The sequence below is a fragment of the Ursus americanus genome, chromosome 29 (assembly GCF_024610735.1).
Source record: "Ursus americanus isolate L20-20 chromosome 29, mUrsAme1.1.p, whole genome shotgun sequence".
Classification (NCBI taxonomy): Eukaryota; Metazoa; Chordata; class Mammalia; order Carnivora; family Ursidae; genus Ursus; species Ursus americanus.
Genome location: NC_142155.1, coordinates 25,429,822 through 25,442,613, shown reverse-complemented (window position 1 = coordinate 25,442,613; position 12,792 = coordinate 25,429,822). Strand labels below are relative to the sequence as shown.

Sequence of the window (12,792 nt, the reverse complement as noted above, 5' to 3'; positions counted from 1 at the left end):
AACGATATTATTAGCCAATTCAACTGTTTCATTCTTTTTTTTTTTTTTAAGATTTTATTTATTTATTCGACAGAGATAGAGACAGCCAGCGAGAGAGGGAACACAAGCAGGGGGAGTGGGAGAGGAAGAAGCAGGCTCATAGCAGAAGAGCCTGATGTGGGGCTCGATCCCAGAACGCTGGGATCACGCCCTGAGCCGAAGGCAGACGCTTAACCGCTGTGCCACTCAGGCGCCCCCAACTGTTTCATTCTTAAGGAATCAAAGCAATCTATCAGAGAGAAAAATGGTAAAAAGTAACTAAAGATTTCTCAGTTTGATAACTCCTGGGAAGAGTGTGGGAGTAATTCATTCTGAGACCATAGTACGTAAAGCATTGAACAGTCATATTGCAAATACAGAGCGGCTTATTTGCTTTTCCTCTTATAAAATATGGGACTTTGAACATGTAAAATCCATCAGATGAGATAGGATTTGTATCTAGTAGTTTTTGCAGCCTCATAGTAGAGTAGAAAGTCAAATGCTCGAGAATTAGATCAAGTGTATCACAGCATTCCTGTTATTTGAGATCTCAGCAGTATCATCCAATGGTCAAAATAAAGTTAGCTTTTAAAAATGTAAAAGCACTTAGTTGTATTATATTGTTTCTCTTTAGCCCAGCTTTCTCATCTACAGCTCAGCAATGAGAATCAACACTATTTGAAACAATGGTCAATGCTTTATAAGGAAGATTTAAATGTCCCTCAAAAGCATCAGATAATTACCTAAGCCAGAAGCAAGATGTTAGACTAGGCAGACTAATGATGTGATCTAGGATGGTAATTCCCATGGTTCTTAAGGAGCACAAACATCAATCATTTAATAAATACGTGGTTTCCATTGGACTCCAGACTGGGTGAAAAAAAAAGAAAATCTCAGCAGTGAGAAAATCGCCCAAGTTTTCCTGGCATATCTATATGCATGTCCCTTAAAGCAAGGCTCTGTCTAACATAACACATTTCTAATCTTTCTTTCAAAATCTGTTATATTAATTAATGCCAGAATAAACACCAGAGGGAGATATCTGCATAACTGGGCAACAAAGTGATGGGTTCAAACAAGATTCCACAACTCTGCTTCAAATTTTGAATAATTATAGGAGAGTTTCCTTTTTTGACAATAGTATTTTACGTCTTTTTGAAAAAATTATTCTAGGAGCACCTGGATAGCTCCGTTGGTAGAGCATGCTACTCTCTCCTCAAGTTTGTGAATTTGAGCCCCACGTCGGGCATAGAGTTTAATTTAAAAAATAATTTTAAAAAATTACACTATAACTGACTTTCTACCTTTCCAACTCTCAGACAACCATCCCATGGCTCTCAAAACCCATGGTATCTAGTTGCGTTGTGCCCGAGAAGTTACCACCTGACTGTAAGTAAGTCTCAGTTGGTTAAACAATTACCTAAATCTTATGGGCTGAGAGATTTTATTTTATTTTTTAAATAATCATATGGTGGCTTTTTTTCTTTTGGTGCTCATTTACATGCAGTTCAATAATGTATCCACAATTAAAATACAAAACAATTCCTTCATGCCCCCAAACGCCCTGTGCATCACCTTTGTAATAGTAGTCTCACCATGCCCATACTTCTGGTAACCAGTGACCGACCTTTTCATTGGCCTTATAGTTTTCTCTTTTCCAGAATATCACATAGTTGAAATCATACACTATGTAGCCTTTTCATACCGGCGTCTCTTACTCCCACGGTCTTCGAGAATTATCTATCTTATGTGTATTAATATCAATATATATCAACAGTTTGTTCCTTTTTACTGCTGAGTAGATATACCATGGCTTGTTTATCCATACCACTGTTGAAGGACGTTGGGATGTTTCCAGCTTTTGACCACAAATAAAGCTCTTCTGAACATTTGTCTAGAGGATTTATGTGGACATAAATTTTCATTTCTCTAGGGTCAGTGACCAGAAGTAGGATTACTGGGGAATATGTTAAGTAAATGTATAACTTTATAAAACACTGCCAGGGGCGCCTGGGTGCCGCAGTCGTTAAGTGTCTGCCTTCGGCTCAGGGCGTGATCCCGGCGTTCCGGGATCGAGCCCCACATTGGGTTCCTCCGCTGGGAGTCTCCTTCTTCCTCTCCCACTCCCCCTGCTGTGCTCCCTCCCTCGCTAACTGTCTCTCTGTCACATAAATAATAAATAAAATCTTTAAAAAAAAAAAAAAAACCACTGCCAAACCATTTTCCAGAGTATCTCTGTAATTTTGCTCCTACCACCAGTATATGAGAGTTCCATTTGCTCCACATCCTCACCAGCACTTGGTACTCTAGGCTGACAGTTTCAGTCTAAGAATGCTAGAATGGCTTTATTAAAAAATATCTTTATCAACTGTTATAAGGTAGTATGTACTTAATATAAAGCAACTAGCTCTCCAATTAGGAAATAGCATTATTTTCCAATAAAGTGTTTTGTAGAAGTACTTGGATACATAATACAATGTTGTATTCAAACTATAAGATCTTCTAAAATTGTACTATGTAATTTGTCAGAAGAGCTGTAATTCCCCTGAACTACTTGTTTAATTCTTTTTGTGTCTATGGTAACTATAAAAGTGGCCTCCTTGCTTTTGGGGCTGCTATAAAGACCAGAACCACATTCATTCGTTCAACAAATATTTGGTAAGAGCTATTATCCTAGGCGGAGTCATAGATAGGACAGACTTGGCTTCTGTCCTCATAAGGCGTATACACACTTGGTTTCATAGGTATCAGGTACTCACTCATAGAAAGCTGTGCTTTAATTCAAACAATGAAATAGTGTTTCTGAGAAATTAGTGCATATTAGAAACTAAAATATAACACAAATTCTGATAACTGAATAAAACCCTTCAACTGCACGATTCTGGAAAAAGCAGGTCTAGAATGCAAACAGAAAGAAAACTACGAATGGTGCACTGAGTGTTATACGCAACTAATGAATCATCGAACTTTACATCAAAAACCAGGGATGTACTGTATGGTGACTAACATAATATAATAAAAAAATATTATTATGAGAAAAATAAATAAATTAATTAATAAAATAGCAAACCTCTTCTGATACATGGAGAGCGCATTTTTAAAAAAAATATTTTATTTACTAATTTACTTTAGAGAGAGAGGGACAGACAGAGTGAGGGGAGGGAGAGGGACAATCAGACTCTGTGCTGAGTGTGGAGCCCGATGCGGGGCTTGATCCCACCAGCTAAGATCACGACCTGAGCCGAAATTAAAGTTGGACACCCAACCAACTGAGCCACCCAGGTGCCCCTGCAGAGAACATTATTAATGTCATTGATAGCTACAACTTAATTCTCCCCTCTGCTGAAAAGAGTCCACAGACCCCGTCTCCTTCCCCCCCACACCTTCTTTCTTGGAACATTCTCTCTCTTGCCCAGATTCCCAGTGTCCACATTATTATTAAGGATCACCCCAGGGGTCTTATTCTCTAACTCCCCTGGACTGCTGGCTCTGGACCAGATCTGCAGCCTCCTGGTGTCAGAGGACAGCCAGCCCAAGAGGGACTGCATTTGCCCCCACCTCAGCCTCCTAATTCCCTGCACCCAGCCCCTCTGCTGGGCCATCCAGAGAGGGAACCAGACATTAATAGCTCATTCGTGATCCACTAAGGAAAGGATAATATGCCAGAACCATTCTTTCGCCTGCACTTCACATTGCTCCCTTCAGTAAAATGCAGCCCATTACCTGAAAGCCCTGTGAAATTGGCGGGGAATTGAAAACCTCATGCTTATACAGAAGGCTGACTTGCTTGCTAAGGGTTAGGCAAGGCACTCAGAGGGCTCTCCTGCTAACAAGATTCTTCAGAAATGAAGCCGCCTGAACATAATCAGCTCACCCTAATTGATTGCATACAGTTTTATTACATAACTGATGGTTTTAAACCCCTAGCCAATTAGTTTGTCAAACAGAGGTTAAATTCTTGACTGGTTTATTCAAACTAAATTTAGGCAGGATTTACAATACAATCCGCCCTATCCAGGCAGTGGAAAATGCACTCTTTTAACAAGTGAAAATTAGCAAGGACTTCCCTGGCACCCAAAGGGAAAAAGAAGTTTCACTAAAATGCTAAACTTAACGAACGAAGGCATTCACTCTGGGTTTTATTTTACCCGATGCAATTCTTTTGCCGTGTAGTTTACGTGGTTTTGAGATCTTTAAACATATTTGTATGGTTGGTATCACTGGTAATGCTGCATTTGAAATGATTAAATGAAAGTTAAGCAAAAACCCACCCCTTTGGCCTGATGTGTTAATTCAGAGGACTCTCTTAGGCTGTCTGAGATATAACCTCTAGTCCTTCACAGATTTCACCAACTTCTAATGTTTGGCAGAAAGTTAAGTCTGTCTGACGATTCTAGCGTTTATTTCTGAGCATATCCCTCATAGTCCAGCCCAGTCATTTAAACTAATCCTCATTATAAATGAGGATTTACACTGCATTTTTAGGATTCCATGGATTAAAATTCTAATGGGATAAGGCAAAGTGTTTTCCTAAAACCGAGCAGTTAGAGAAATAGATCAATTAACCACTTTTTACTAAGTATCCATTATGCATTCCGCCCTATGACAAGTCAGATAGGGTACCAAAGAAGGGTCAGGCAGAAATGTAGATGAGCAGAATTCAAGATTTCAACGTCCATGCTAGCGTTAAAAGGTTCCTTTAGGGAAATTTTTACAGGCTGATTATTTCTTAAACTTATATTTTATACAACAGAGCTCAGAAAACCTTTCCTGTATTTTAGGCTTTGCTGACAGAGGCAAAATTGAGAATATTATATGTATACTTATGTAATAAGAAAACAAATTTCCACTATTTTTTCTTGATGAAATTCAAAACTTGTATCAGGTTTACATATCTCAGATAACATAATTAGCAAGGTAATGGCTCTATATTTTATCTCTAAAACCTCTATAAAGAATAGAGAATTCAATGTACAAATTTTCTCTGGGACTCAGAATTTTCAGAAATTCTTTTTTTTTTTTTCTCGGAGTTGCCTTTGGTTAAACAGGTATCAATTAAATGTTTACTATAATTCGCTGATGAGGACACAAAGAGAAATAAATGGCCCCCTAACGTCAAAACACTAAAATTCAAGGGGAGACAGACAAATAGACAAAGTAGTATAATGGCATATGATGTGTGCTTCAATAAAACTAGGTATACAGTGCTCCACAAACATTTGTATAAAGTGCTACATAAACACAGATGGAAGGCTTATGAAAATATCGTTGGAAGTTTTTCTAAAAATGTGTATTTCTCCCCTTGCAGTCTTAATAACAAGGACTCTGAACCCACAGAATATTTAGTTGATTAGGAATTGCTTCTGAATAACCATTCTGACCCATTTTCATTGTCTCGCTTCACAGAAATGGACATTCCAGGTAATTTGCCTGAATGAGAAGGGACAATGAGGACAGAGTCAAGAAGTATTTTATTTGTGATATGTTTTTACTACACCTGTCACAATAAGTTTTTTTTATATCCTGACGATTAAGATTCTGATTATTGGAGGGCTCTAATTAATGGGGAATTTTCCCCTGGACGTCTCAAAAATTAAAATGAGGATTTAAAAGAACAAATGAACAAAACGCCAGATTATTCAATATAAATCCAAGCCAAAAGAAAGAGGGGAGAAATCTTTAATATTATTATTATTTTTTTTATCTTTCAAACCAATGTAGCATACAACAGGCAATAAACCACCAAAGCCAGATACTTATTTTATAAATTCAGAAGGAAACCAAAGTCTACTGTCTCCTCTCTCCTAGGAAGGTCTGTGGTGAACTCCTACGTAACATGTGACAACATGCCTGGTTGATGAAGTGTTGAAGAATCTTGTAACCTATTCCTCTTCAGATATTAATCAGATGACAACTTTAGCATATCTCTGTACCACCCCAAAAGGTCCACCTTTTTTTAAAATCCGGGAAAGCTTATCTGGCAATAACCATAAAGAGAAGGGTCTAGAAGTTAGGACGCACTGCTGTTTCTGAGGAACGGAGGTTATTCACATCTCTGCTCTGATGGTCCTAGTCTAGAAGGTGCCTGGGACATCTCTGAAGTTATTTGTACCTCAGGATCAGGCTAGTCGGGCCAGTCCTGATTAAAGGCAGTAGTAACCTGATGAGAAATGACACATGTCTGCCTTTCCTCATCCTTCCGCTGACATGTGCTTCAGTCAAGCCACACCTACAGAAAGGGAGTTCACTCCACAATCCCTGTTGGCATGGAGTCTATTTTCTATATCGGTAGATAAGACACAGTCATGAAACTAAGAGAATGATCCAGAAGAACATACTATCCAAAGGTTGTACTGTGAAGAGATGTGGTGCCTGGAGAAGAAGCCAGAGTCTTGTGAAGGTGGTTAGATCACAAAGCACATCAGATGTGATGTTAATGAACAGAGATTTTATTCTGTAAAATAAAGGGCAGACGGTTAGCAGGTTTCTGCCAAAGTTTACAGATCAGATTTGCATTTTAGAAAAAGCACTCCTTCCTTGTGCAAATGCTAGAATTATAGAGGTTTAAAGTAGTAAAGGGGAGAACAGTACTTACCGCTCTCGCTCAGATAAAGGCTCACACCAAGGCAGTAGTGAGAAAATGGAAGAGTATGAATTTTACAGCTATTAGGGTGATAGATTTAGCAAGCCTTTGGGACTGTACGAAGGAAGCCACTCAGAGGGCAAGGTGCCCAAGAATGACTACTAATTTGGGAGACTGAATATGGGGTGAAGGGTGGAAGATAAAGCATTCTAAAATAGGTAGGATGGAGATATATCTGATAGGTGGTTAGAGATTCAGATCTGGAAGGGATGTGAGCCTAGAATAGATAGAAATTTGGGACCCCAGAGTCAAAAGCCAGGGCATTGATAAGGTCAGGATGGGGGGAAAAAAGGAAAAGAAGATGGTTATTGACAAAACTTTAGTGATCGCTAACAGTGTAGGTACGGATAGAAGAAGATTGATTTGGAGAATATAAGGGGGAGGCAATGCTTGGGCAGTGGTGGCTCCCAAATTTCCATTTTGACAGGATCCAGACCAGCAATCAGGTCAGAAGGGGTCTTGAATATCGTTTGCATAGTACTTGATAAAAGAATTGAGAAAATTTAATTGTCCATATCAAGAAACGGGGAACGCTGTGGGATACTGTTTCCCCACCCCCACCCCTAACCCTGGGTCCACTAGTTGCTCTAGAACTGAGAGGTTGGAGAACCAGGGGAGCACATCACCTTGCCAAGAAACCAAAGGAGGATGGGATTTTAAGAAACAGGGAGCAGACTCAGAGTCATATTTGGCAGAGATCATATAGAGAGGAAGAAAATATCTGGTCAATTTACAATTGCTGATGTTTGCCGGTGCAATTTCCATGAAGTAATGGTGAAAGAAGCAACAATGGGTGGGCAAAGATGGAGTGAGAAGTAAGAAGGAGTCAATGAGGGTAGACTTCTACTTGAAGATGTTCGACTATGAAGAGATGAAGAAAAATATGGCAGTACCCACAGGGGGTGCAGGGTCAAGGGGCCTCAAGAATAGTTTGAAGACACAAGAAGAGACTCTGTCTCAGAGCTAGCGCTCAGAACCCCATGTGACAGGCCTGCACTGCCCACAGCACAAACTCCTGGCTGCCCTTCTCCAGAAAATGCCTCTCCTGCAGGGCCCCGTTTCCATCTAAAAGTCCGCGGGGAAAGAACCATCTAGTGGAGCCTTGAAGCCTTTTTCCCCCAGTAGCAATTTTCTATTAAAGTTCAAATACCTAAGTAAGAACTGGAAATGAGGCCAGGATAGATGCTTAAAGTGAAAGAGGAAGTAGGAAGGTAAATGCCAAAGAAAATTTTGCCTACCTCACAGTTTTGCCTGAGTTGGCCCCCAGTTCAGTCACTAGTAATGCCAGAAAACTACATGTGTTCTGTAAGGGGCAGAGAACACATATTAATCACGGATGCTGTTGAGCTGAATCCTCCTCCATGCCCTACATAGAAAGAGGCATCATACATAGATTATCAATCTCTAAGAATAAAAATTCAACTTAATAAACTTAATACTAATTTGGATCAAAATGAAGTCTCTTAGGAGATACAGATGGTGCTTAAAAATGTTAAATGCCCCAGGGTCAAACTTACAGGAATCAATTGCAATTTTCCCTCATTACAATCAGAGAAGTGAAGTAAGGATGTGGGGAAATCTAAGTCTGACAGCGGTTACTAGGTGACTTTTGAAAGGTAGCAGCATATGCCTCTCCCCAAAATGCCACTTTGGCATGCTGATTATTTTGAGCTGAAGACAATTGAGAAGCAGGAGAAACAAGAAAAGCTCTCTGCATTCCCCCTCTTTGCCTAAAGATAGGAGATCAATCTGTAAGGGCGCCACCTCTCCTCTCCCTACCAGGAAGGACTGAAGTTAATCATCTGAGACTCTAGACCCCTATCAGCCCAGTGATGATACCAGAGGAATCTACACATCAAACTTTACTGTGTAACCCTTGCCTACCATTAATTTGTCCACAAATTTACCTTCCCACAATTTCCACCCCAGAAGCTCAAAGTCCCTTTATTTTGTCTTGCTACTTTTCCAGACAATTAGTGTTCTTCGCTAACAAGCTATATAGGCTCAAGTTCTAACCACTCTTTTGAGTTACTCATCACTGAGTCCTCCTTGTACGTGGGTGATGTAATGTTACTAGGCTTCTTTTTGTTTTTCTCTCGTTACTCTGTCTTATGTTGACCTAATTTGCTGGACCCCAGCCAATGAAACTAAGATGGATAGAATTTTTTCTTCCTCTACACATTCTTCTCTTGATATTTCTTCAACAATTGAAACAACTCACTTACATTTTGTCTGTTGTGTCTGCTATCCCCATCCCGAGTTCTCCATCTGGGGATCATAGACCCTTGTTTTGTTTTCTCATATATCGAAGGAAGGTCATTCACAATTTATGCATCCCCAATGTATAAATGTCCCTAAGTGCACATGAGCAACTGGAAAAAACACTTTTAACCTATATAAGAGGCACTGCAGCCCCAAGAAGGACCTTTCTTTCTACTTGCAATTGATTGTCCTTTCTCAGCCCTATGAGGGACAACTTCATAAACCATCTGTAATTCCCATCTCACTCCAGGACTGGTCTATATTGGTAGAAAATATGTAACATTACTGGTAAAAGAGGGAGAAGAAAGGAGAGGAGGAACATGTAGAGGAAGAGGGGCAAGTGCAACAGGTGGAAGAAGACTCATTTAAACACCAGAAACCACTTCCTAGCTATTCAGTCATGATACTCCTCTTCAGTCCCTAAACTCTGTCCCATTTTATCACCTGTCCATTCATGCCTTTTCTCTATAGTCCTATCCCTGGCCAAACTCTTATATGAAATGCCTAGGAACATGTGAATCTGATTCTTCTCTGAAATAAAAATGAATTTCACTTCAATTCTTTACAAGTCAAGGAAGTACTATTATCTTTTATGTGTGAGATTGCCTCTCCCAAAAGCAACAGTTGCGCCCAGGACCCTGGCTTGTGGGTCTGAGCTATGGCTAAGTTACTATAAGTTGAATTATTATTATCAAAATTATTGCAAAGAATCTGAGGATTCATATGCTAACCAAGCATTGTGTAGACTGGAAAAGAGTATTTGACACATAGAATACCACCTTTTTAAAAATTTACATAGCTGTATGGTGATTACTAAAACATGTTCATTTAAAAGACTTACTGAATATATAGTAGCTTTATGTCAACATGTATTTTTCCAATCAATGGAAAATTAAGAAATGAATATTATTGTGACAGTCTCATGAGGTTTTTGACATTGAAAGTGGGGGCAGTCTCTCAATTAAAAAGATTGGGAGTCACAATGAGGAAGAATATTGAACTGTCAATTGCTTCTGAAAAGAAATTGACCAGCATCTTCATGCATCCTTTCTGCTTTCTATTGCCTCATTTGAGAAGCTCCTATTCCTGTGTGCTCTGAATCCTACATCTTCCTGATTTCTCAAAAAACCTTGCTCCTGTACCATCACTTTGTCTCTTGACTTTTTCTCATGCACATTAAAACATGTTCAAGACATCCCCTATTTTAGTAAGCCCTATCCCCATTCTGATATCCAGCTCTAGCTACCATCCTGTTTCTTTCTTTTTCCTCCAACCTTTCAACTTGTTAGGCTTCTTGATAAAAGGTTTCACTTTCACCATCTCTAGGTACTCACACTCACTGCTTGATCCACTGCTGTCTGACTTCCAGCCCTACCACTTCTCTGAAACTGCTTGTATCAAGATCACCAATGAAGTCTGTGTTATTAGATCCAATAATTTCTTCTCAAACCTTATTTTGTTTTCCCTAGTTGCAACATTTGATACTAGCACCATCCCATTCATTTTGAAATGCTTTCATTCCTTGAATTCAGTTCTCTACAATATCCCAGTTTTCCTCCTACATGTCTGTCTATTCCTTCTTGTATATTTTGTGAGATCTTCCCTGCCTAGCCATTCCTTTAACATTGGGAGGCTCTTCTTATTCTACAGATGCAATTTCATTCAGTCCCATGGTCTTGGTTCCCATCTATATGATGACCTCCAAATCTCTGATCTCTCATGTGAACAACAGAACTGTACATCTAACTCCCTATTGGGTAGCACCAATTGGATATCTAGCATATACCTTGTATTTAGCATGTCTAAAACTATATTCTTATTTTCCAAACCTGCTCCTCCTCCAGGGTTCATTCTCGGTCAATGTCACCACCAGCCACCTAGTTGTTTAAGGAAGAAAACTAGTTGTTTAAGGAAGAACCCAGAAGTCATGCTTGCCTCCTATCTCGTCCTCATTCCCTACACTCAATCGATCAACAAATAAATGCAGCCAAGTCACCTCACAAATCACACTGAAGTCATATATTTGTCATGTCATCATCCCAGCCTATGCTGCCTCATTATCTCTCCTTTGGACTTTTGCCACCATCCTGGACGCCTTGCTACCTCTCTTGCCCCATGCAGATCTGATCATTCATGTAAAACCCTCTGTAAATTTGTCTAGACCATTTAAATCTAGCCTAAAATCCTTAACATGGATTATAAAACATTCTAGGAACTGATCTTTCACATCTCAGTGTCATGTTGGGGCATTCTCAGCCAGGCTGGGTTTCTTTTGATTCTTTTTTTTTTTAAGATTTTATTTATTTATTTGACAGAGAGAGAGAGACAGCCAGCGAGAGAGGGAACACAAGCAGGGGGAGTAGGAGAGGAAGAAGCAGGCTCCCAGCGGAAGAGCCTGATGTGGGGCTCGATCCCAGAACTCCGGGATCCCGCCCTGAGCCGAAGGCAGACGCTTAATGACTGAGCCACCCAGGTGCCCCTCTTTTGATTCTTTAAAGATACAATACACTTTGGTCTCTGTGCTTTACATGTTATCCCTCCATCTCGTATCCTTCTTCCTACAATGCTTTACCCAGCTAACTCATTCATTCATATTTCAAACCTCAGCTTGCATGCCACTTGTTCCAGAAAGTTTTCCTGATCTCCTAGATAAGGCATTGACAAATTATGGCCCATGGGCCAATTTACCCATGGCTTGTAATGGTTATAGGCCTCAAGCTAAGAATGGTTTTAAAACTTTTAAAGAATTTTTAAAGAAGAAAAGGAGGAGGAAAAGGAAGATAAGGAGGAGGAGGAGAGAGACCATATATGGCCCTTAAAGCCTTAAATAGTGAAAACCTAGCATATTTGCTAGACCCTTTGCAGAAGAGTTTGCTAAGCCCTACCTTAGATCATCAGCTGAGGGCCCCTACTGGATGCTCTCTTGACACCCTGGACTTCCTCAGTTATCACACTCATGCCTTACTGCAATTATTTAATGCCTCCATCTCACACTAGCCTCCAAGCTCTGCAAAGTCAGGTACCATGTTGTTTATCACACCATATCCCCAGATGTCATACATGGTAGATTCCCAGGAAACATTGGTGAATAACCACAATGAAACTGAAAATAAATGACAGCTTCCATGTTACTGTGTCTATAAATAGGCCATGGAAGCACTTTCAGGGGCATGTGACTCTCAGGACGATGATGATTTATACTTGTCATCCCAGCAAAATTATTAGTAGTTGCCCCTTTGCCTCTTGAAAGTGTCCCACTTTGAAGGAAGTTAGGATACTTGGAAAAAATATCAGAGATCCTACTCCCTGGGAAAGAGAGGCTTCCTAAGACCACGGGAGCAGAAACCACAATGGCCTTTGTATCAAACGTCAGAACTCTTCCTATGGGGAGAAGAATCCTGTAACACACAGTGTTCAGAATCCAGAAAAGTATTAGTAAAATACTGAGCTTGTAGAATATCATGAATAAAATGGGCTTTTGTTCACTGACCTGGAAATTTGCCTATTTTTTTTCTAACATGATCATTGTGCGAAAAGACATCCCATATTGTACATAATAAACATTGGGAAATCAACCCATCTAGAATTTGGAGCAGTCAGTATAATTGCATTTTATGACTATATTTATGAGCAGGTCTTTTTGTCCATGCCATATACAAGTAAGTCACTTTGCGTGGGCAGCATGACTGAGAAATTAGATATTCCAGCTAATCAATATTCAGGAATGATAACATAACTATTTTGAAATATAAAATTTAAGAATTGAAATCAACTTTAAGAATGGTCTAGTTCAACACCCTTATTTTATGGAGGACAAAGGAAGCAAATGTTCCTGCAGTGTATAAAGGCTCCTTGAATCAGTGACAGGC

The 12,792-nt window shown here is 39.7% G+C and overlaps 1 protein-coding gene across 32 annotated transcripts in view; it reads right to left on the bottom strand.

Moving 5' to 3' along the window:
* Positions 1-12,792, bottom strand: part of PKHD1 (PKHD1 ciliary IPT domain containing fibrocystin/polyductin) — a 513,811-nt gene that overhangs the window by 140,994 nt on the left and 360,025 nt on the right. The window contains exon 62 of one of the 32 annotated variants that reach the window (XR_015722278.1): positions 7,900-7,964. The exons of 28 other annotated variants lie outside the window; for them this stretch is intronic. Coding sequence is in view for 2 of the 4 variants with exons in the window: in XM_087857032.1 (XP_087713158.1) it covers positions 848-888 (41 nt within the window). In the remaining 2 variants the exon portion in view is untranslated. Of the gene's footprint in view, positions 1-26; positions 889-5,025; positions 6,473-7,899; positions 7,965-12,792 lie in introns of those variants that run through there. 3 more of the 32 variants (XR_015722277.1, XM_087857032.1, XM_087857034.1) reach the window with 3 other exon arrangements.